The 22419-nt window shown below is 35.6% G+C and overlaps 1 protein-coding gene, 1 non-coding gene and 1 pseudogene across 2 annotated transcripts; 2 read left to right on the top strand and 1 right to left on the bottom strand.

The window, feature by feature from the left end:
* Window positions 1–280: 280 nt before the first annotated feature.
* On the top strand, window positions 281–1765 carry LOC113851971 (annotated as a pseudogene).
* Window positions 1766–16000: 14235 nt separating this feature from the next.
* On the bottom strand, window positions 16001–16106 carry LOC113853447. Its single transcript, XR_003502619.1, has one exon. It is a non-coding gene; the product is annotated as a small nucleolar RNA R71 (small nucleolar RNA).
* Window positions 16107–17300: 1194 nt separating this feature from the next.
* LOC113851970 lies at window positions 17301–18296 on the top strand. The gene has a single exon (XM_027482238.1). It carries the CDS (start codon window positions 17301–17303, stop codon window positions 18294–18296), a length of 996 nt encoding a protein of 331 aa, XP_027338039.1.
* The last annotated feature ends 4123 nt before the right edge of the window (window positions 18297–22419 follow it).

Raw genomic sequence — 22419 nt, 5'->3', positions numbered from 1 at the left:
TATAGACGGATTTTACAGACGGGAAAAAATCTGTCTGTATTACAGACGGCTTTACAGACGAATTTGTGAAATAATTTTTTTTTTCTAAAATATCTGTCTGTAAATCCGTCTGTAATACAGACGGATTTTTCCCCGTCTGTAAAATTCGTCTGTATTTTGCCCGCCTTTTGGCGCCAAACGTTATAGACAGTAATTACAGACAGATTTTTCCGTCTGTAATTTGAAAATAGGACGAAGTATTATAGCGGGAAATTACAGACGGATTTTCCCGTCTGTAAATATGGCGGTTTTAGCCGACCTTTCAGGTGGCACATTACAGATGGATTTTTCCGTCTGTAAATGGGATTGACGCATTTACAGACGGAAAAATCCATCTGTAATGTGCCTCCTGAAACGCACCGTTTCATTAAACCTATTACAGACGAATTTTCCCGTCTGTAATGACTGAAACCCATTAAAATCGCGTCTCCTCTTCCCCTCCCCCATCAGAACCCTCTCTCTCTCTAAGAGCTCAGTGTTTTGGCCATTGCGAGTTATTGGAGCAACCATTTGAAAGTTTTTTTGCATCATTGTATTCCTGGTATGATACTCTAACTTTTAATCGGTTTAGTTTTTTAATTTTTTTATGTTTTTTAGAGACTTAAAATTTCTAAGATAGAGTTGTAGGATTGGAGATTGTATGACTGGGGGGAAGGGCGTAGACTTAAAATTTCTAACATATGACTGTTTGTACCTCTTCTAATGAAATTGTGTTTTTGTAGAGCAACTTCTCCATTCCCCCCCAGAACGAAAAGATGATTTTCAAGGCCTGGAAGAGCACACTGCAAAGCAACTAAGACAGATGTACACTAAGGCTCGCCAGGACCCTTCTACTGCTGATTGGATAGCACCCAACTTTCTTCATGCCTTGCAAGAGTATTGGGGTACAGATGAGTTTAAAAATCTCTCTGTAAAGAACAAGACAAACAGGGCATCTAATAAAGGGGGGTCACTGCATACTGGTGGGTCTACGACTTTGGCTGGCAGTAAGGCAAACTTGGTATGTGATTTTAAAATTCAGTTTACTCTATCTATAATTTCATATTTGAGATTGTGATTTATTTCTAATTGCAGGAGAAGTCGTTGAAGAGGCCACCTACTACTGAAGAATTGTTTAAAGAGACACACACTCGCAGGCAGGACAAAAACCTGTGGGTTGATACACGATCTCAGGCCACATATGTAAGTCATAGTTATTGATAATATATGTTATTATTAGCGACTTATTAAATAGTTCTCCAAACTAATATCTAATTATCTGAACTGAACTGTAGGATAACTATATTCAAAGGCTTGAGGAAGCATCTTGGTGATCACGTATTCTTGAGAGTATCACGCACTACAGGTGTGGGGCGAGCCTTAAGAGCTAAGAAGTTAACACCGAAATTCATAGGACCATATCAGATATTACATCGTAGAGGGACCAGTAGCCTATGAATTAGCACTACCACCTCAGTTGTCAGGACTACATAATGTTTTCCATGTGTCGCAGTTAAGAAAGTATGTTCCTGATTCGTCTCATGTAATTGAGCCTGATATTGTGGAGTTACGAGATGATTTGTCTGTGGAGGTCCCAGCTGCTCGTATCGAGGATACTAGAGTTAAGGAACTTAGAGGCAAATCTATTCGATTAGTAAAAGTTGTTTGGGACCCAGTAACTGGTGATGCCACATGGGAGTTAGAGAAAAGAATGAGAAAGTTGTACCCTCATCTTTTCTCTGAGTGATGAAATTTTCGAGGATGAAAATTTATTTTCGGGGGGAGAATTGTCAGGCTAGAGATTTATTATTGAGTAATCCATAATATTTTATACTTGTTCAATGTTAATTGAAGGATTATTTGGTATTGGAATAGATTTAGATGGAGTTTGAAATTATTTTAAAAAAAAAAAAAAATGAACAGTACCGTATGAACAGTGTCAGATGAACAGTAAAACCGCCAATGAACAATGCAAACCGCGTATGAACAGTGAAAACCGTGTATGTACAGTAATTGCTGACGTCATCAGTGACATCATCATGACGTCATAGCTGATGTCACATACGCGTACAGTGCATGTACAGTACGCGTGCACAGTATTTTCCGGCGTGAATAGTACCTGAACAGTGTTTCCGGCATGAACAGTAAGGCGGTGAACAGTGTTTCCGGCGATGAACAGTGAATTCCGGCGGTAACAGTAAATTTTGAAAATTTTCTATAAAAAGGGGACTTCACACAAAATTTTCATTTCTTCACCCCTATCCAAGGTTCTCAAAGGTTCTAAGGCCAAAAACTACCATTTCTCTCATACTAAACCTTCCTAAACTTAGATTTCTCGCCAGATCTGAGATCCTACGTCTATTCTGAAGGATTTGAAGTAAGTTTCTTTAAGTTTGAAGCTAGATTTACCGTTCGTTCTCTTTTCTTCTCTTTCTCATAGAAGTTCATGGTGTTCTTAGGAGAAACTCCGTTCTAAAGCCGAATCTTCGGTGATCTTGCATTAAAACACGTAATATTCGGTAGATTAGTGTGAATCATCTTTCTGAGGTAAGGGGGGTTTACTTTAACCTATGAACTCGTTTTGAACGGTTTAATATGCTATTTTAAGATGTTTTGATATGATTTTGTTAGATCTATTGAATAAAAGCTATTTTCTAAGCTGTAACTGCTGTTAATTGATTTAAAATGCTGAGATTTTGGCCTGATCTATCTTAACTTGCCTTAGCTGAGCTATTAAAATAATTTTGGCGGTGTGCATCATGCTGAGATATATGTTTTGCTCATTATAGAGCCGAGTTACATGTTTAGGTGGGTAGACGTGTAACGGTAAGTTCATGCTGAGCTGCTGTGCTGTGCTGTCTGGATCCAGATACCGGAATGGGTCACTCCCGGACCGGCTCGGTTTCCTTCTGGATTACTTAGGCTGTGAAACCAGTTGGGAAACCGTTTTCATGCTGTGCATTAGATGGGCTGGAAATGGATGGGATTATTGCTGTGAGAAATATTTTGCTCTATATATATAATTTTATTTTAAGTTTGGTAGCTACCCTTGCATTTCTTTCTACGTCGTTGTGTGCGTGTGTACTGCAATGATCGTACGGTGGTACGTGAGCAGATGTAGCAGGTGTTGCATCTACTTACAGGCTGCGGGGCCAATGGAGAAATGATAGAAGCTGAAGTCGAGTAATATTGCATCTAAGTCCTTTTTCCTTATATTTTAAGACCTCATGTAGAGGGAGCTACGTAGTATATTTTGGGTATTTTGAATATTATGAACCAAATGTAATTTATGTTGTTCTGTTGGATATTTGTTGTAAGAACTCTGTTTTATTTTGAATGAGAAGAGAATTTCATAATTATATTTTTCTATACTTTATTTCAAATAAGTTTGTGATGTAGAAACAATGTTCTCGGTTCCTTATAAAAGGGGTCGTGACAGCTACATCGAAAAAACTAGAAAAATTACGCTCTGGTTTCTGCAGAATCTTGCTACAGCGAGACTGCACCCAGAAATGCACCCCAAATTGTCGCTCTATTGCTATAGCCAGAAATGCCCAGAATTACTTCCTGCACTTAGGACTTAGCCATTTTCAGCCTATCTAGTTATACATACACATATATTCACACATCCATGTACTTAATACACATAAAATATTATTTTCAAATAAATTAACACATATGAATATATATATATATATATATATATAAGAATAATAATAATTAATATTACCAAAATTCGGGGCATTACAATGATGAAAGCCTCTTTACAGTTTTGAGGGCAACTCAAAGCAGAGATGATGGAAATGAAGAAGGAGAGGGAGAAAGACGCTCTTGAGCTTTCGGCTGTGAGAAGGGAAAATGCCAACTTAAGGGAAGAGATAAGAACCCACATACCTTCTCAAACTACACCCCTCGCCCAAGAACAGGGGGAGTCCTCAACGTTACAAAGAAGCCAAGGGTGGTTCAGCAACCTAGAACCCAAACAAAAGAAGCCAAGTTACCAGACAATTGGAGAGGCCTAACAATAGAAAAGTATGATGGCACAACCAAACTTGGGGAACATTTGGATGTTTTCACAACCCAGGTCGGTCTGTATACGGAAAACAATTGCTTGTGGTGCAGGATTTTCCCCACTTCACTTAGAGGACCAGCTCTCAGTTGGTTCACCCGACTCCCCCCTTCATCCATTGACTCTTTTGCAATGCTTACAGGACAGTTCAATCTACAGTTCGCCACAAGCTGACCTCACCCCTTGACGTCCTTGGAACTCATCAATATTCATCAAGTCTAGCTAACTTGTGTCGTAGGCAGTGGGAACTTTGCTAGCCTATCCTGACAGACACTAGAGCATACCAAGATTGGTTTGAGTGTGGACTGTCATTAGTGATCATAAAATGAGAATTGTGCACTTATGTTCTGTCTCCGATAAAGGGATAAGATGTACTAATGACACTAGCCAAATTGCAGACATGGAACTCCCAATCTGAACCTGAAAATAAAATATTGGAGAATTAATTAATTACTCCATGGAGAATTCACAAACAATAGACATTGAATGATTGTTGCTTGATGCTGGAATGTTGGTTTGTTCATTTAAGCACAAGTATAGCAATGCTTGATATTGTTGATGCTAGAATGAAGTTTTGTTCATTTAAGCATATGTATTGCCTTGTATTTGACGAATCCACATTTCATTGGATTTTTACTTGTCATTTTGATGGTTATTAATAGAAAAAGTAAACTTAGAAAGTGTAAATAACATAAAAACATCATTTTTATAAAATATCATATAGGTTTCTTAATTCTTGGTTAATTTACATTGATTTACATAGATATAGTTTGCAATTTTGATCATTTGAATAATTGTGCAGGAATTTCTAGATTTTTTCTACGGATTTTTAGCATTTGAGAAAGTTTGATATGAAAGTGATCACTTTGGATCCCATAGTGAACACTACAGCAAGCTAAATCCAGAAGGGCAGACTAAAGTGATCACTATGAACCCATAGTAACAACTATAGAGACCCATTTTGAAGAAGTGTTGCGTGTGCGTACTTTTGAAACCATAGTAGACACTCTGGAGCAGCCAAAGTTATCACTCTAATACCAAAGTGAAGACTCCAAGAGGCCAAAAGCATAAGACTTGCGAGTGGCTACTATGGAGTACTGCACGTTATCACTATGACACCAAAGTGATAACTCCAGAGAAGCCCAAACCACAGTTCTTGCGTGTGGCCACTATGGAGCGATAGTGACTACTATGGAGCACTGCGCGTTATCACTATGAAACCATAGTAGTTACTAGGGGTGAAAATTTCTGCACTATAAATAGAAGTTGAGAAATTAGGGTACAGAGCTTTTTCATAACTTTAGATTCCTTTGTCACTTTGGGAGCATTTTGTAGAGCTTAGGATCCTTGGGTGACAGCCAAGGCCAATCTTAGGGTTTGATTTACAATTTCTCTTCATTTTTCTTTAATTCTTGCATTAATGATATTGATTTCCCTTTGTTTTCATCTTGAATTTGTAAGACCCATCCTTATGGAGGGCTAAACTTTCTTGTAATCCTTAGTGAGTTCATGGATTCTTGAATTTCTGGGTCTGAATGTCAATATAATTCCCTTTTCTTCATGAATTTACATTTCCCAACTCTTTGAATTGAATTAATGGTTGAATGAGAGGGACATTGCTTAATTAACTCCAATTCATTTTAATGAAATTCTTAACTTGATTTGCTTAATCCTAAGTTAATTTCTAAGATTGCGTAATCTTGGGGAAAAGAGTTGGAGCCCAAGTAAATTCGTATGGGACTTTAAGGTTAATTCTTACTTTTTGAGTTACCCTAATTCAGAGGAAGAGGAAAAGTATTGAATCTTGAGAGGGATAGGGATAGAATTACATGAACAAACTAAGGATTGCACATTTCATTGACTGGACTCGTTAATTTCATCACCTGCCTTTACATTAAAATTGGAATCACACAAAACCCCTTGTTTTAATTGCCTTTATAGTGAATGTTTACAACATGTTCAATGTATGTTACAAACCAAAGTAATTGGAGACAACCTAGGCTTGCATCCTAGACTACATAAATTTTTCTGCATATTTGATGAAGGTTGATGACAAATCTTTTTGCAAACGAGAAAATTTTCATTCATCAATATTATTATTTATGAATGTTTGTACTCACCCTTTTCTTTGTTTTGTGTCTTTTGACAATGTTATGGATACAGAATGACCCTCCTCTAGATGGACCAAAGGAGTAGGGATGAGCTAACTAGGAAGTAGCTTAAGATTGTTGCAACTAGTTACATATTTAGTGATTTGTTCTTAATGGTCACTATGTAGACCTTCGGTTCTTTTATGATGTAATTAATTGAATGACAAGAACAAACTTAGAAGATTTGTAACATATTGAGCACTATAATATTATGTCATTGTATGATATTAGTGCTTTTGTGTAAAAGAATTAGTTGATGCTTTAGACATAATTGACTCTTATATATGTTATAAAAAAAATTGGGTATTTTCCTAAGAAGTATTAGATAATGGAGATTGAACTATTAGCAATAAGGATGTTTTGAATAACTAGTTCTATCAATTACCACTTCACAAATCAATAACTAGTTAAGCTAAATGAATTTTGAGTGTTTTGAATCATTTAACAAACAAAAACAATAAAGTGCAGAAATCTGAAAAATACAGCAAAACAGAATACAAATTTTGTATTAAAATGCTATATGGAAAATAATTAGGAATCACTTCACCAGACTTTCAATTGCAATGTAATTATGTTCTGGACTCTTAAAGAATTCTAATTAACTGATAATCAATTTCACTTCTTTAACCAAAGGACAATTTCTTGCCTCATTGATCCTAATACCTAATTAAACTACCCTAATTCCTTAGGTGTAATTCAATCAAATATTGCATTATGTTCTAGAAATTATAAGATTACTAGATTATAATATTTGTTCCTAAGATCTCAGTAACCTAGGCATATGATTCATATATGAGAAATAAACTCAATTTCCATTGATGAAGATTCCTCTAAGTTCAATTGAATGAAGGATTAGTTCACTACTGCATTAAGAACATAATCACATAGTCAATTCAATCAAAACCTCAATGTCTAGATCCAAAATTACATCACAATATCAAATCTGGATCCATGGATCCCCAACAAAAAGAAATCAAAACATGTTCCTAAAAGTAAAAAAAGAGAGAAAGAGTAGAAGAAGAGGAGCTGCAAAATTTCTTCATAAATCCAATCCCCAGCCTAATTCCTCAAGGTCCAGAGCTTGGAAGTCGCCCCCCAATCTCCCTCTCTAACTCTCCTGAGGTGTGAAATGAAAAGAAAATAAAAAAATGGCAAAAGACTTCCAAATCTGAACTCTCAACTTTTATTTATAGTATTTTTCCCACCTTTTCCACTTCCACACATTAATCTCTGAAGATTATAGCATGAAAGGTCTTCTAGAAGCTTCTACAACTGAATTAGGAACTTAAGTCGTCCAAAGTTGGCACTTAGAAGTGATTTTCAAAATTCTGTTACTTTTGCGTGGACACTCTAAGTGATCAGAGTGTTAACGCACATGTGTTTCTAAGCTTTTGGCTTACGCGTGTTCACTTTAAGTGGTTAGAGTGTTAACGTGTTTCTGCACGTGGCTACTCTCAGTGGACAAAGTGTTAATGCGCAAGGTTCCTGGGAAAATTAGCCTTGGGCATAGTTACTTGAATGCTTGGAGTGAACACACGCAAGACTCCTCTAGATTTCTGCTACTACAGTGTTCACTTTCAGTACTTAGAGTTGCTACTCACTTCAACTTCATGGATTTTCTTCTTCAAAGTGTTAACTCTATGCACTCAAAGTGGCTACACCCAACACATAACACTTGATTCTTCTTCTTTTAAGCTTAATTCCTCTACTTTCTTCACTTCAATCTTCAACCCAAACATCTTCAGCTCAAGTTTCTACACAAAATTAAGTCTTTTTAAGCAAAATTGTCTAGAATTGGAATAAAATCTAAAATTCTAAACTATTTATACAATTATGAATATTAATGCAATTTTTATGATATTTTCAAGTTTATTTACTATTTAACTCTATTTATTTAACAAAAACAAGGCTAAAAATATAGTAAATGTGAATTTATCAATTACTTTTAATTGGGATAACTAAAATTACTTGTGTATCACTACTCCCTGTGGATACAATAATCTTTTATATTACATCGAAACTTGGTATACTTGCCTAAATCTCTTAATAAAGATGTGCAAAGACCACACACCCAAAAATCTTGGTAGGAAGTAGTGGGAGAAAGATTGAGAAGTAGTTGTTCAAGGTTTCAAGAGGAGTCTTAAAGCCAAGAGTTCTAGATGGCATATGGTTCATGAGATAAATAGCAGTCCCAATAGCTTACTCCCAATATTTAGATGGCATATGAGCACCTATGAGTAAGGCTCTTGCTATTCAAAGATATGACAATTCTTTCATTCAACAACACCGTTCTGTTGAGGAGTATTAGGACAAGAGGTCTCATGATAATCCCATGGGTATTTGATGAATCCACATTTTATTGGATTTTACTTGTTATTTTAATGTTTCTTAATAGAAAAAATAAACTTAGGGTTGTAAATAACATAAAATATCATTTTGGTCAATTTATAATAGATTCTTAATTTTATGTTAATTTACATTGATTTACATAGATATAGTTTGTAATTTTGATCATTTGAATAATTGTGCAGGAGTTTCTAGACTTTTTCCATGGATTTTTAGCATTTGAGAAAGTTTGAGGTGAAAGTGATCACTTTGGAGTCCATAGTGAACACTACAGCAAGCTTGTTCCAAAAAGGTAGACCAGAGTGATCACTATGAACCCATAGTGACAACTCCAGAAAGGCCAAAAAGTACAAGATCCTGCGCGTAGCTACTATGAAACCATAGTAGACACTCTGGAGCAGCCAAAGTTATCACTCTGATGCAAAGTGACAACTCCAGAGAGGGCAAAAACATAGGACCTGCGCGTAAACACTATGGAATGTGCGTAATCACTTTGGAACGCTGCGCGTTATCACTATGAAACCATAGTTGTCACTTTAGGCAAAAATTTCTGCACTATAATTAGAATTTGAGAAATTAGGGATGCGGCTTTTACATTTCCTTAGATTCTTTTGCCACTTTTGGAGCATTTTGCAGAGCTTAGGATCTTTGGGTGACAGCCAGGGGTCCATTATAGGTTTTTAAATTCCAATTTCCCTTTGATTCTCATTGATTTTACATTGATGTTGCTTACGTTTCTGCATTTCCTTCTTTCATTTGTGAAGCCCATCCATATAGAGGGCTAAATTCTCTTGTAATTCCTAATCAACTCACATGGTTTTTGAATTCTTGGGTTTAATGGCAATATTACTCCCCAATCTCTGAATGAAATGAAATTTGCATGAGGGGAACAATGCTTAATGAACCCTAAATTACCCAAAAGAAATTCTAATCCAAAATTGCTTAATTTTGATTAATCTTTGAGATTGCTTAATCTTAGGGATAGAGATTGGAGCCCATTAAGATGCTTAATTTTAATTGGGATGCTTAAAGTTAATTTTCGCTTGTTAGATTAACTTAATTCAAGGGAAAAATAGGGGATTATTGAATCATTTGGAAGAATAGTGATAGAACTCATTGATTGACTAGGGATTACTCTTCTTAATTGATTGAATTTACTAGTTTACATTTTGCTCTTGATTAAAATCTAGAAATTGACAAACCTCCCCCCAATTTACTTGCTTTAAAATATATATTTACACTTGTTCAATGTATGTTCCCAACCAAAAATTCCTTGGAGACAACCTAGGACAACACCCTAGTATTGCATACATTTCTTTGCATATTTGATGAGGATTAACGACAATCTTTGTGCATAACGAGTAGCAAAATCTCGCATCATCAGTATTAAAGAAATGCTAAAATTGATTATTAACATATTCACCTCCATTGTCTGAACGAAAACATGAATAAAAGAGCCAAATTGTGTTTGAACCATACTGTGGAAGGTTTTAAATATATTAAAAACCTCATTCTTATGCTTAAGAAAATATAGTCACGTAACATGTGTGCAATCATCGATAAAGGTCACAAACCACCGATGACCAAATAAAGATGGCAGAGATGATGGTCCCCAAACATCACTATGTATCAAACCAAAAGGAGTATCAATTTTATTCAAACGTGTGGGAAAAGGTACACAATAACTCTGCAACGATACAAGTGTCATATGTTAATTACTCAAATCTACACCAGCAAAGAGTTTTGGAAGTACATGCTTCATGTAATAAAAGGATGGATAACCTATACGTGCATGCCAAACCCGAATCTCTTCTTCTTTGCTGTTGCTAGCCTTTCTCACGTTATTCACTCTACTAGAATTCAAATCTTCCATGTAGTAGAGTCTTTCCCTCTTAGTACCACCACGCCCAATGATCTCCTTTGTGAGGATATCCTGAAAAAGACAGAAATTAGGGTACATAAGTGCTACGCAGTTTAATTGTTCGTTAGCTTGTCTAATGGAGATAAGTTTATTTGATAAAGAGGGGACAAATAAAGTATTAGGCAAAGAGATATGGTTTGAAAAATTAATCATCCCTGCTCCTGTCACTAGGTAAGATTCTCCATTGGCATTTATGATACAGGATTGTCTAGGTAGTGATTTCTCTATTAAATCACTAGCACAATATATCATATGATCAGTAGCACCCGAGTCTATGATCTACCCTCCATTATTACCATTATTAGAAGACAAGTATGTAAAGCATACATTACCTTCATCACAGGTGATATTGAGGAAGATTCAAACTGAGTAACAAGTGATAATTGAGGCTTAGTATGTACTAAAGAGACTTTTGTTGTCCCTCCTTCCTTTTGTTTCTTAGACTAGAGTTCATGCCACTAGTCCGAGTAGCCATGTATCTTAAAGCACGTCTCCTTGGTGTGCTTTCTGTTCCTAGAATAGGTACACCCACCTTCAGTATTTGATTGCTTCATGGTAGACTTAACCACCATTCCTTAAATTTCCCTTTGCTGCATTTTGTAGAACTTATGCTCCCTTTGTAGCCATTGCTGCAGATCATCCTGCATCAGTGCCTGAGAGCATTGATCAATTGGAATTTTTACAATCTTATTTCCTCTCATTCCTAGCCCATTAATCCTCTTTGTGTCTAATTGGTTTGAATTGGATCATTTATGATGTTTGAATTTATTTGAGCTTTATTTAATTTTCCAGCATTAGGCAAATTCTGATACTATTTTGGTTTTTGGGTCATATCTTGAGTTGTAGAGCTCATTTCATTATGATTCTTGATTTGTAGGAAGCTGAGAGAAAGTTGCACAATTCCTATAAGAGTCACACACTAATTCTAATGATAAGAATCTGAAACTGGGCCTGGAAAAAGTCAGAAATGTGCACTCGCGGTTTCTGACCTTGGTGCAGTATTTGGACATATCTCAGTCTAGAGAAGTCCATTTAAGCCCATTCTAGTTGCGATTTGAAGCTAACATCCAGCGGCTACAGTTTCTCTTCATATCATAAATTGAAACAGACAGATCTTCATGCCAAAAAATATCACACAAGATCTTCTCAGATTCAGCATGGATACTGGGCAGCAATTACAAGCATAACTTCCCCTCCAAAATTCAAACTTGAACAAATAAGGATTCTAGAGACAGCTATTGAGTAAAGGATTAGTGTAATTGAATAATTATTAATTAGTTTTTACATTTTGACCCTTAAAAAGGCTTGTATTTAAATTAGGGCAGCAGGTTGAAAAAGGGTTGGTTATTTTTCTTTAGGAAAATACAAGTTTTAGGGCTTTTGTCTCTTCTTCTTTGCCTCTTCTCTTCTCTCACATATTTACCTTTCATTTTCCTCCATTAATGGAGGCTTAGACTTCTATCTAATCCAAGGATTGAAAAAGGGCTGAGACATTCTTGAGGATCGGTTTCACAATTCATTCAACAACAAATCTGTTTTCATCTCTTCCTTCTTTCCCTTTTGGTAATTATGATTTTGAATGAAGTTATTCATTTGGATTGATAATTGTGCAGTCGTTTGATTGCATATTATTTGGTTGATGTATGTAATTAACTTTTGAAGGAAAGTGATTTAGATTTTCAGGTTTGAGATCTAAGATTAATGACATTGGTGAATTAAATTAATACAAATCGATTAGGTTCTAGAGGTTTATGAAATTTGAGCGATTGTGTGTTAATCGAATGCATGAAAGTTTTCATGTGAATGCTTAATTTGAATTGAGGTTTCATTTAAATTTAATGTTAATCACTAATTTGTTGGCTGATGCATCTTCTTGGAATCTGGTGATAGAATGATCATAGTTCTTCTAAATTCTTGGATTAGAGTTTTAAATTCTTGTTAACTTTGTATTCTAATCAGCATTATTTTACAAATCAAAACCCATCTAAATTTATAATCGTATAACATTATCATCATTGGGAGACGACTCAGATTATACCTCTTACTACATAATTTTTATGCAATTCGGTTTTTAATAATTTGTTCGAGCGCGACACTCGCGATCAAGCATCACACTCTGTCATGTGTCCTCTCTTCTAACATAACTACATACCATTGGATTTGGTCTCTGGAAATGTATTTCTCTCTATAGTCCTTGAAAAGAATTATAGTAAGCCTACAGCGTTCCACCTGCTTGTTTCACGCTATTAACTTTCCTTTTGAGATCATAAATCTGAGAAGAGTCATTACTGTCAAAATAGCTGGTAGCAATAGCATCCCCACCTGCTTTGCAGTAGAGAATCGTACGAAGTTTCCCACAAAACTTTGGTCCAAAGAGTTCAAGATCAAGCCTTTAACGGTGCATTCTCCATTTTCCACCATCGATATGTAGAATCTATCACAGTAGGTTCCTGTACATCTCTGTTTATGTGTCTCGTTTTGTCCTTCTTAGAGAGGTGAAGTTGACCACCGAAGACCATACATCATAATTGGATCTGTCCAAGTTTTATGTTAATTGTGTTGCTGCTTGACTCTTGTAATGAATTGAGGAATCAATCTTTGGTTATTGTAAAGAGAAACCGATTGACAATCAATCAATTGCTTGAATGTTCAGAGGCAGAACTAAATTAATATCGATATTCTAGTGAAATAAATTCCTAACTTTTCTTCCATTCGTAAATTCATTCGAATAGTACAAATTAACATTCTGTTCTAACAATTTCTCATTTCTTTAATTCTGAAATTTACTTTCTTGCATATTGAAATTTGTTCAATGAGTTGTATGGTGCAAATGGTTATTATCTTGTGAATTGGTGATTGAAAATAAGATCCTAGAGGATGATACTTGGGGCTTAATCTGATTTCCACATTTTATAACTTGCTACAATTACCTAGTACACTTGCTAGTAGTGAATTACATCATTTAAGTACTAAGATAAGAAAAGGTGTATCAAGTTTTTTGGGTGATAAATCCATATTTTACCATGTTTTTAGCATAGTTTTTGGTTAATAATTAGGAAAATAGTTCTAAAAAATAACTTGAAAAGATCACAAAAATAAAATAATTAGTATAAATTGTTGTTTTGTTGAAATATTAAAAATTGTTTAGATTTTTGTAGGAGTTCATGCAAAAGATGGAAAGTTGTTGAAAGTGCTTAAAGGAAGGATTAAAAGCTGAAATTAAAGAAGAAAAGTTAAAGAATCAAGTTGGAAGAAATCCTAAGAGCTGGGCGTTAAAACTCCAAGTGATTGGCGTTTGAACGTGGAAAGAAGAAAATATAGCACTGGATCTGCGTGGCTACTCTGAGTGATACGCGTTAACACTCCAGCAACTGAAACTGGATAATTGTCATTGCGTTGAAACGCACATTACCTGGAGCTTTGGCGTGCAACAAAGAGTGGCTACTCATAACAGATGGTAGCAACGCAGAGCTGAGCATATGGCAGAAGCGTTCATTGAAGTGATGTTCAGTCACTGCACGTTTTGGCACAACACTCTGCAAATTTTTATAACTTCTTTTTCCCACCAAATCTGGACTTTGGAGCTTTTGTATCACTTTTAGAAGATTCCAGAACACTTGGGATAACTAACTTCAGAATTCCAAGGGTTAAGTTGAAGAATTAGAGGAACTCTATAAATAGGAATTAGAAACTTAGAAAAAAGAGAGCTTTTTGGTCATTTTTTAGTTTTGGTATTCGGTTGTAACTGTTTTAACTTCCAAGGGAAGTCAGAGGGAGAAGATAGGAGTGACTTTTGTTCTTCTTTGCTAGAGGAATCTGGGAGAAGATAAAGTGATGGAGATGACTCTCTGCTTTTATCTTCTTTTCTTCTTCTTCTCTCCATTTCATTGTAATGTGATTCTAACTCTTTTTTGTTAGGGATTTATGGATCTAGAATTGATTATATTGATTTCGTTTTGACTCTGAACTTTGAGGTTTGATTTGATTGAGGGATAATTATGTGTTACTTGATTTTTTGAATGGAAGTTCAATTGATTAATCAAAAAGTAACCTTCACTAATGAAAATTGGGTTTGTTGCTTAGATCTGAATTAATTCCCAAAACTATTGATTTTCTTAGGATAAGTGGTCTTTGTTTTGCAATCTTTTGGTTCTAATTCGTAATGCAATATTGAACTAAATTTGGCCTAAGGAATTAGGGGATTTGGTTGAATATTAGGACCAATGAATTGAGGAATCAATCTTTGGTTACTGTAAAGAGAAACCGATTGATAATCAATCAATTGCTTGAATGTTCAAAGGCAGAACTGAATTAATATTGATATTCTAGTGAAATAAATTCCTAACTTTTCTTTCATTCGTAATTCATTCGAATAGTACAAATTAACATTCTGTTTCTAACAATTTCTCATTTCTTTAATTCTGAAATTTACTTTCTTGCATATTGAAATTTGTTCAATGAATTGTTTGGTGCAAATGGTTATTATCTTGTGAATTGGTGATTGAAAATAAGATCCTAGAGGACGATACTTGGGACTCAATCTGATTTCCACATTTTATAACTTGCTACAATTACCTAGTACACTTGCTAGTAGTGAATTACATCATTTAAGTACTAAGATAAGAAAAGGTGTATCAAGTTTTTGGCGCCGTTGCCGGGGATCTTAGTTTTAACATCATTAGTAACTAGAGGATAACTAGATTGTACCATTTATTTTCTTTTTTAATTCAGTTCTATGTGATAGTTCAATTTCGTATTAAATTTTGGTAGTGATTTTACATATATTAGTTGTTGTAAATTTTTGTTTTGTTTTTAAATAAATAGAGGTTATCTCCTTTAGCTTTTAAAGAATATTTTGATTGCAATTTCTCTGCACTCTACTGCTCTGTGTTCTAATCAAAGTTCAAGTATTAGTGTTTGTGTTTAGTTTTCCTTGTGTTATATGCGTGGGAAGAATAAAGACAAACATGTTCTTGTATTTGATCCAGACAATAAACAGAACATTGAGAAGGATAAGAAATGAATCAAGGGCAGAGAACTCAGCTAAAAAGAAGTAGAATTCACAGTTTACACCTTCTTCACCAAACTCAGCAGAAAAACAAGTCAATTCTCCAACTTCATCTGTAAATTTAGAAGCAAGATGGCTAAACCACATAGACAAAGGACTTTAGGAGACTATGGAGTACCTAATATGCATGGATACAGCTCTTTTATTGTCAGACCAACCATTCAAGCCAACCATTTTGAGATTAAACCTGCCTTACTTTAATTTTAGATAATCCTAACTTACATATTTCTAATTTTCTGCATTATGTGATACTATAAGAATCAATGGAGTTAGCGAAGATGAAATCAGATTAAGATTGTTTCCATTTTTCTTTGAGGGACAAGGCAAAATGTTGGCTCCAAGCCCAAACCACAAGGGAGTATAACTACTTTGGACAGATCTGGTCAATAAAGTTTTCTCTATAATATTTCCCACCTTCGAAGGTTGCAAAGTTAAGAAGAGAGATCACATCCTTCATGCCAGCAAGAGGAGAAACCTTATATGAGGCATGGGAGCGATACAAGGAACTCTTGAGAAGATTCCACATCATTGCATACCGGAAATGGATGCAACTTTGAAACCTTTTATAATGGGATGAATCCAGCAACTAGAACCATGATAGATGCAGCTGCAAGAGGTTCTTTGAACACCAAATCACTAGAAGAAGCTCAAGGAATTATAGATATGATGGCCTCCTTCATGCATCAAAGCTGTAGTTTGAGACAATCAACAAGGAGTAATGGCTATGAGGCAAAACTTCTTGAGACTTTTTTGACTCAAAATCAGCTGCAAAATCAACTATTTTTTGAGCAAATAGCTGCACTCACCCAACAAAATCAGCAACTTACAAGCTGCACCAACCCAGAATAATCCACTTGTGTGTGATTTTTGTTGGAGGGAAATCATGTAAACGGAGCTTGTGATGGAAATAATTCTGAATCTCAAGAAACATGTCAATTATATGGGAAAATTTTCAAAGACAACAATCTTCCATTTCCTCCTAGTTTTCAATTCTCTAATAATAGAAACCAGTTAGCAACATAGCTGGAATACCCAAAATTCTAATTGGAAAAATTCCTAACTCTACTGTTCCATTTTCAAATGCAAGACCAGCAGCTCAACAACCTTATTTCAAAGGGAATCTAGCCAACCAACTTCAAAAAAATCAGAGGTTTTTTCTAAACCACTGAATGAAAGGCTGAACGAAATGGAAAGAAACCATGCTGCAATTCATGAAAGTAACACAAAACAAGCTTCAAGAATCAAGAATCATCCATGAAGAAATTGGAAACACAGATTGAACAGTTACACTGAGCAAACTATCCAGCAGAGAAGATGGGAGATTTCCTAAGCAACACAGTTATAAATCCAAAAGAACAATGCCAAGCTGTGATGACTAGAAGTGGACCTATTGTGGGTAGTCCAAAACTAGCTGAGAAGAGAGAGAAAACCAAGGAAGAAGAGAAGATTAAATCTGAACTAGAGGAAGGGAACTTCACACTATTAAAAAGAGAAAATTCAAAAATTGATACCTTCCCTAAAACTGTGAGAAGAACAAAGAGGCAAATTTTAGAAGACTCAAACAAGCCTCTAGATGAAGAAAAATACAAGCAACTGCCTTATCCACAAAGAGTTACTAATCCTAAGCAAGAAAGGCAGTATGAGAGATTTCTAGACGTCTTCAAGAAGCTCCAAATTAATATACCATTTGCTGAAGCATTAGAACAAATGCCTTCATATGCAAAATTCATGAAGGAGTTGCTTTCCAAGAAGAGAAAGTTAGAAAATGACAAGACAGTCCCTTTGACTGAAGAATGTAGTGCTATTTTGCAGAGAAAGCTGCCTCAAAAATTAAAAGATCCAGGCTCATTCAGCATTCCATGCTCTATTGGAAGTTGTACAATAGGAAAAGGTTTGTGTGATCTTGGGGCAAGCATCAACCTTATGCCTCTTGCCATAATGAAAAGACTTGGAATAGAGGAAGTCAAGCCAACAAGCATCACTCTACAACTTGCAGACAGATCGTTTACTTATTCATATGGTATTGTAGAGGATTTATTGGTAAAAATTGACAAGTTTATTTTCCCTGCAGATTTTGTCATTTTAGATATGGAGGTGGATGCCGATATTCCTTTAATATTGGGCAGACCTTTCTTAGCTACAGGGAGAGCTTTGATTGATGTGCAAAAGGGGGAATTAATGCTTAGAGTGCAAGATGAAAAGGTTACATTTAATGTTTTTGAAGCACTTAAACATCCTAGTGATGATAGCACTTGTATGAGAGTTGATATTTTAGAATCTATGTCATTTCCTCAATTAATTGATAATGTTGACGAATTTTCTATGTTAAGGGAAATTATAGTTGCAGGGAATTCACAAGCTGCTGTAAAAAGAGAAGAAAAATTCATGGAATATGTTCAGCAACTTGAAACACTGCCTATTATCCCTTTATCCAAAAATTCAGCAAGAGAGGAGCTGAAAAAGGAAGAGGAAAAGGAGAAAATGGAGAAAGTTGAGCTGAAACAATTACCATCTCACTTGAGGTACTCTTTTCTGGATCAAGGACATCAATATCCAGTGATTATAAGCAATAATCTCAAGGGAGATGAAGAAGAAAAGCTGCTGAGAATTTTAAGGAATCACAAATCTGCAATTGGATGGCACATCTCAGATTTGAAAGGTATTAACCCATCCTTTTGTAGACATGGAATTCTGTTTGAGGACAACTACAAGCCAGTAATATAGCCACAAAGAAGGTTGAATTCAGCTATGAAGGAAGTGGTTAGAAAAGAGGTAATGAAGCTATTGGATGCAGGAATAATCTACCCAATTTCAGATAGTCAATGGGTCAGCCCAGTTCAAGTTGTTCCTAAGAAAGGAGGAATAACTGTAGTGGCAAATGAAAAGAATGAATTAATACCCACTAGAACTGTAACGGGCTGGTGCATGTGCATTGATTATAGAAAGCTTAATGATGCAACAAGGAAGGATCATTTTCCATTACCATTTGCTGATCAAATGTTAGAAAGATTGGCTGGACATGCACTTTATTGCTTTCTTGATGGATATTCAGGCTATAATCAAATAGCGGTGGATCCAGTAGATCAAGAGAAGACTTTCTTCACATGTCCATTTGGAGTATTTGCATATAAAAGGATGTCATTTGGACTGTGCAATGCTCCAGCCACATTCCAAAGGTGCATGCTGTCCATTTTTTCAGATTTAGTAGAAAAGATCATTGAGGTCTTCATGGATGATTTTTCTGTATTTGGCAATTCTTTTGATGATTGTCTATCTAATTTGTCCATTGTTTTGCAGAGATGTCAAGATACAAACCTTGTGCTGAATTGGGAAAAGTGTCATTTTATGGTCCAAGAGGGAATAGTCCTTGGCCATAGAATTTCTGAAAAAAGGAATTGATGTGGACCAAGCCAAAATTGAAGTCATTAGTAAACTACCTCCACCAATTAATGTTCAAGGAATTAGGAGTTTCTTAGGCCATGCAGGTTTTTATAGGAGGTTTATGAAAGACTTTTCAAAAATAACAAAACCTCTTAGTGATTTACTTGTCAAGAAAATTGAATTTGTGTTTGATGAATCATGTTGATAGCATGCATTATTTGTGCACATTTTCAATCCTTTAGAGTGTGTAAATTACCTTTCATGTTCCCTTATTTCACAAATTATGGCATTTCCTAGTTAATTGGATGATAGGAACTAAATTTCAATTAATGTCTAAATTCTGTTTTCAGACCTGCACTCACTGTTTTGATCGTAACTTTTTCCACAGATGTCCGTTCAGTATGATTCCAGTTGCATTGGATTCCTCATTTTCTGGGCTATAAAATTCATGTGCAGATCGTCCAAATTGAAGCTGTTTTATATTTTCTATGAATTTTTGAAGTTAGGAAAATTGTGCAGGAAATTTTGTATTCGAATTTTGTTCTTGTAATTTCATTTCATTTGTATTAACATTTCATTAGCTTGTAATTTGGGCTGTTTAATCACACTTGTGGGCCCTTCCTTTTAGTGTTGGATTTGATCATAAGTGGTGCCTATTAATATGTTAGAGGCTCCACTTTGATGGAGGTTTTTTTTTTGGTTTTTTTGTTTTAACACACTTTTTAAAATTCGGTTTTGGCTCCTAAAATTCTCTCTCGAATTCTCTCTCTTCTTTTGGTGTGACTTTTCGTTTTCTTCTCTCTTCTTGACTTGGCTGAGCATTGGATTCAATGGAAGGCTAGGCTTCTCGGATTGATACACAAGGAATAGGGAATTGCAAGGAAGATTCAGAGTGGCTCCAAGTTTGAATTCTCTTTTCTCCTCTTCTCTTTCATTTTTCAAGATATTGATAACGTTTGGCGATAGGAATTGAATTGAATTGCGATTGTAGTTTGATTCATGAAATTGAATTAGATTGATAGATCTATTAGTCAAATTCATAATCTAGTTTGTTAGCAAATTCGATTGAATTAGTTAATGGATTAGATGTTCAAATTAGGGAAACAATGAAGGATGTTGTTTGCATGAACCTATGACTTGTGGATCAATTAATTCTCATTAGATTTCTCTTTTATTCCAGAATTTTATGCGTTTGATCAGATTATTCTTAAACTCTCAAAATTCCCCAATCTTTTGTTTCATTTTAACAATTCGGCAAAGAAGAATTAGATACAAACGTGTCCTTGAGAATTCGACCTTCGTTGACATTATTCTACAAATAATTGCAAAAACCTTGTGCATTTGATAAGTGTTCGATAAAGCTATATCAAATTTGGCGCCGTTGCCAGGGACACGTAGCTTTTGATTCATTTTCGAGTTGTTAGTTGTGTAGCATTTCCGTTTTGTGTGTTGTATAGATTTTGATAGTTTCTGCGTTCAAGTGTTCTTCATTCTGTGAGAATTATATTCTGTACTTGTAATGCATTGATTTGCATTTGCATTTGATTTGGTTAATTCATGTTTTTGAGTGTGTGATTAAATCCAATAGCATTTTGTGTATGTTGTATTGTATGCATGCTGAAAACAGAAATCAGAAAAAAAAATAGAGGAGTAATAGGAATCGTTTCTATTTTGTTGTTCAATTGTGTTGTGTTTGATTGCATGTTCCATTATTCCATTGAGTTCAATTCGATTTGCATTTATTGGAGTGAGTGATTAGTTGCATTTTGGTTCCGTACTATGTGCTGCCTGCGAAAACAGAGGACTAGTAGAAACCAAAAACAGAGGAGTAGTAGAAATCGTGTTTGCCTTGCTGAATTGCTGAATTGCACTATTCATTTACTATTCATCCACTACTCACTGATTTTGAAAAATTCCAAAAAAATAGTAAATGGTCGAATTTTGGCCTGAATTTTTGTGTAGAGAAAGAGATACATCTTGGTGGTGAAGAAAAATTTTGTGCAACATAAAAGTGTCATAACTTTTGCTAGGAGTGTCAAAATTTTTTCCACGACAAATGACTTTGGGGTAAAACAAAATTTCCCATTCACTGCAACCCGCTCTGCCGGTTGAGATTTCCCCAATTTTCAAAAATCGCCCGTTTTCTAAAAGTTTTTTATTTTTAAGCATTTATTGACCTATTTTTCTTGACTTTAGGTATCTAGTTGACCAAGTTGCCGTGCTCAAAAGAATCTGAAATTTTTTTTGTGGTGTCATCTTACATCAAAAATAGATTTATCATCAAGTTAGATTTCAATTTTCCCACCTCTGCTTGGTACTTTCTTTGTAAAGTGACATTATTCATGCATTGTGTGCTTGCTGTTTTTGATGTTTGTGATTTTGTATGACTAGGTCCAGGTCTGTGCATTTGTTTGACATTGATCCTGAGATAGATAGGACATATCATAGACTCCAGAGAGGTCAAAGTAGTGTGCATCATAGTAGTAGAGATAGGAGTTATCGTAGAGAGCATTGTAGACTTGATCTGAGCAGTGATTCTTATTTTAGTGATTCTGAATTTGGCACTTCTATTTCCGATACATTGTCCACTCATTCTGATACCATGGCACATAATAATCATGAGAGAACACTTAAGGAGTTAGCTGCACCTGATGTTACCTACCAACCATTAGGCATTCAATATCCTGATATAGATGTTCCTTTTGAGCTTAAGTCTGGACTAATCCACCTTTTGCCTAATTTTAATGGTAGTGCAGGTGAAGATCCTTACAAACACCTTAAGGAGTTTCATATAGTGTGCTCGACTATGAGGCCGCAGGGAGTTCCTGAAGATCATATCAAGCTGAAGGCTTTTCCTTTCTCACTAGATGGAGCAGCCAAGGATTGGTTGTATTACTTGCAGCCAGGGTCTGTCACATGCTGGATGGACATGAAGAGGATGTTTCTGGAGAAGTTCTTCCCTGCATCCAGAGCTGCAACTATAAGAAAGGAGATAAGTGGCATCAGACAGATCTCCCAAGAGAGTTTGTATGAGTACTGGGAGAGGTTCAAGAAGTTGTGTGCCACCTGTCCACACCATCAGATTAGTGACCCAGTTACTCATTCAATACTTTTATGAAGGCCTTGCTCCAATGGAAAGGAGTATGCTTGATGCAGCCAGTGGTGGAGCCTTGATGGATAAGACACCTAGTGTAGCAAGGGCTTTGATTGATAACATGGCAGAGAACTCTCAACAGTTTAGCACAAGAGCCATGACACCTACTGAGAGAGGTTCACAATGTCCATCAAACCTACCATATGCCAGCAGAGAATAGACTTGAGAGCAGAATCGAAGAGCTTACCACATTTGTGAGGCAACTAGCTGTTGCCCAACAAGCTGCACCACAAAGGCCGAGAGATTGTCAAATATGTTCTTCCATTGAGCATGCTTCGGATTGTTGTCCTTTGCTTCAAGAGGGAAATCAAC

Source organism: Abrus precatorius, unplaced genomic scaffold, assembly GCF_003935025.1.
Source record: "Abrus precatorius isolate BTA unplaced genomic scaffold, Abrus_2018 Scaffold10, whole genome shotgun sequence".
Classification (NCBI taxonomy): domain Eukaryota; kingdom Viridiplantae; phylum Streptophyta; class Magnoliopsida; order Fabales; family Fabaceae; genus Abrus; species Abrus precatorius.
This window is presented reverse-complemented; position numbering and strand designations above follow the sequence as displayed.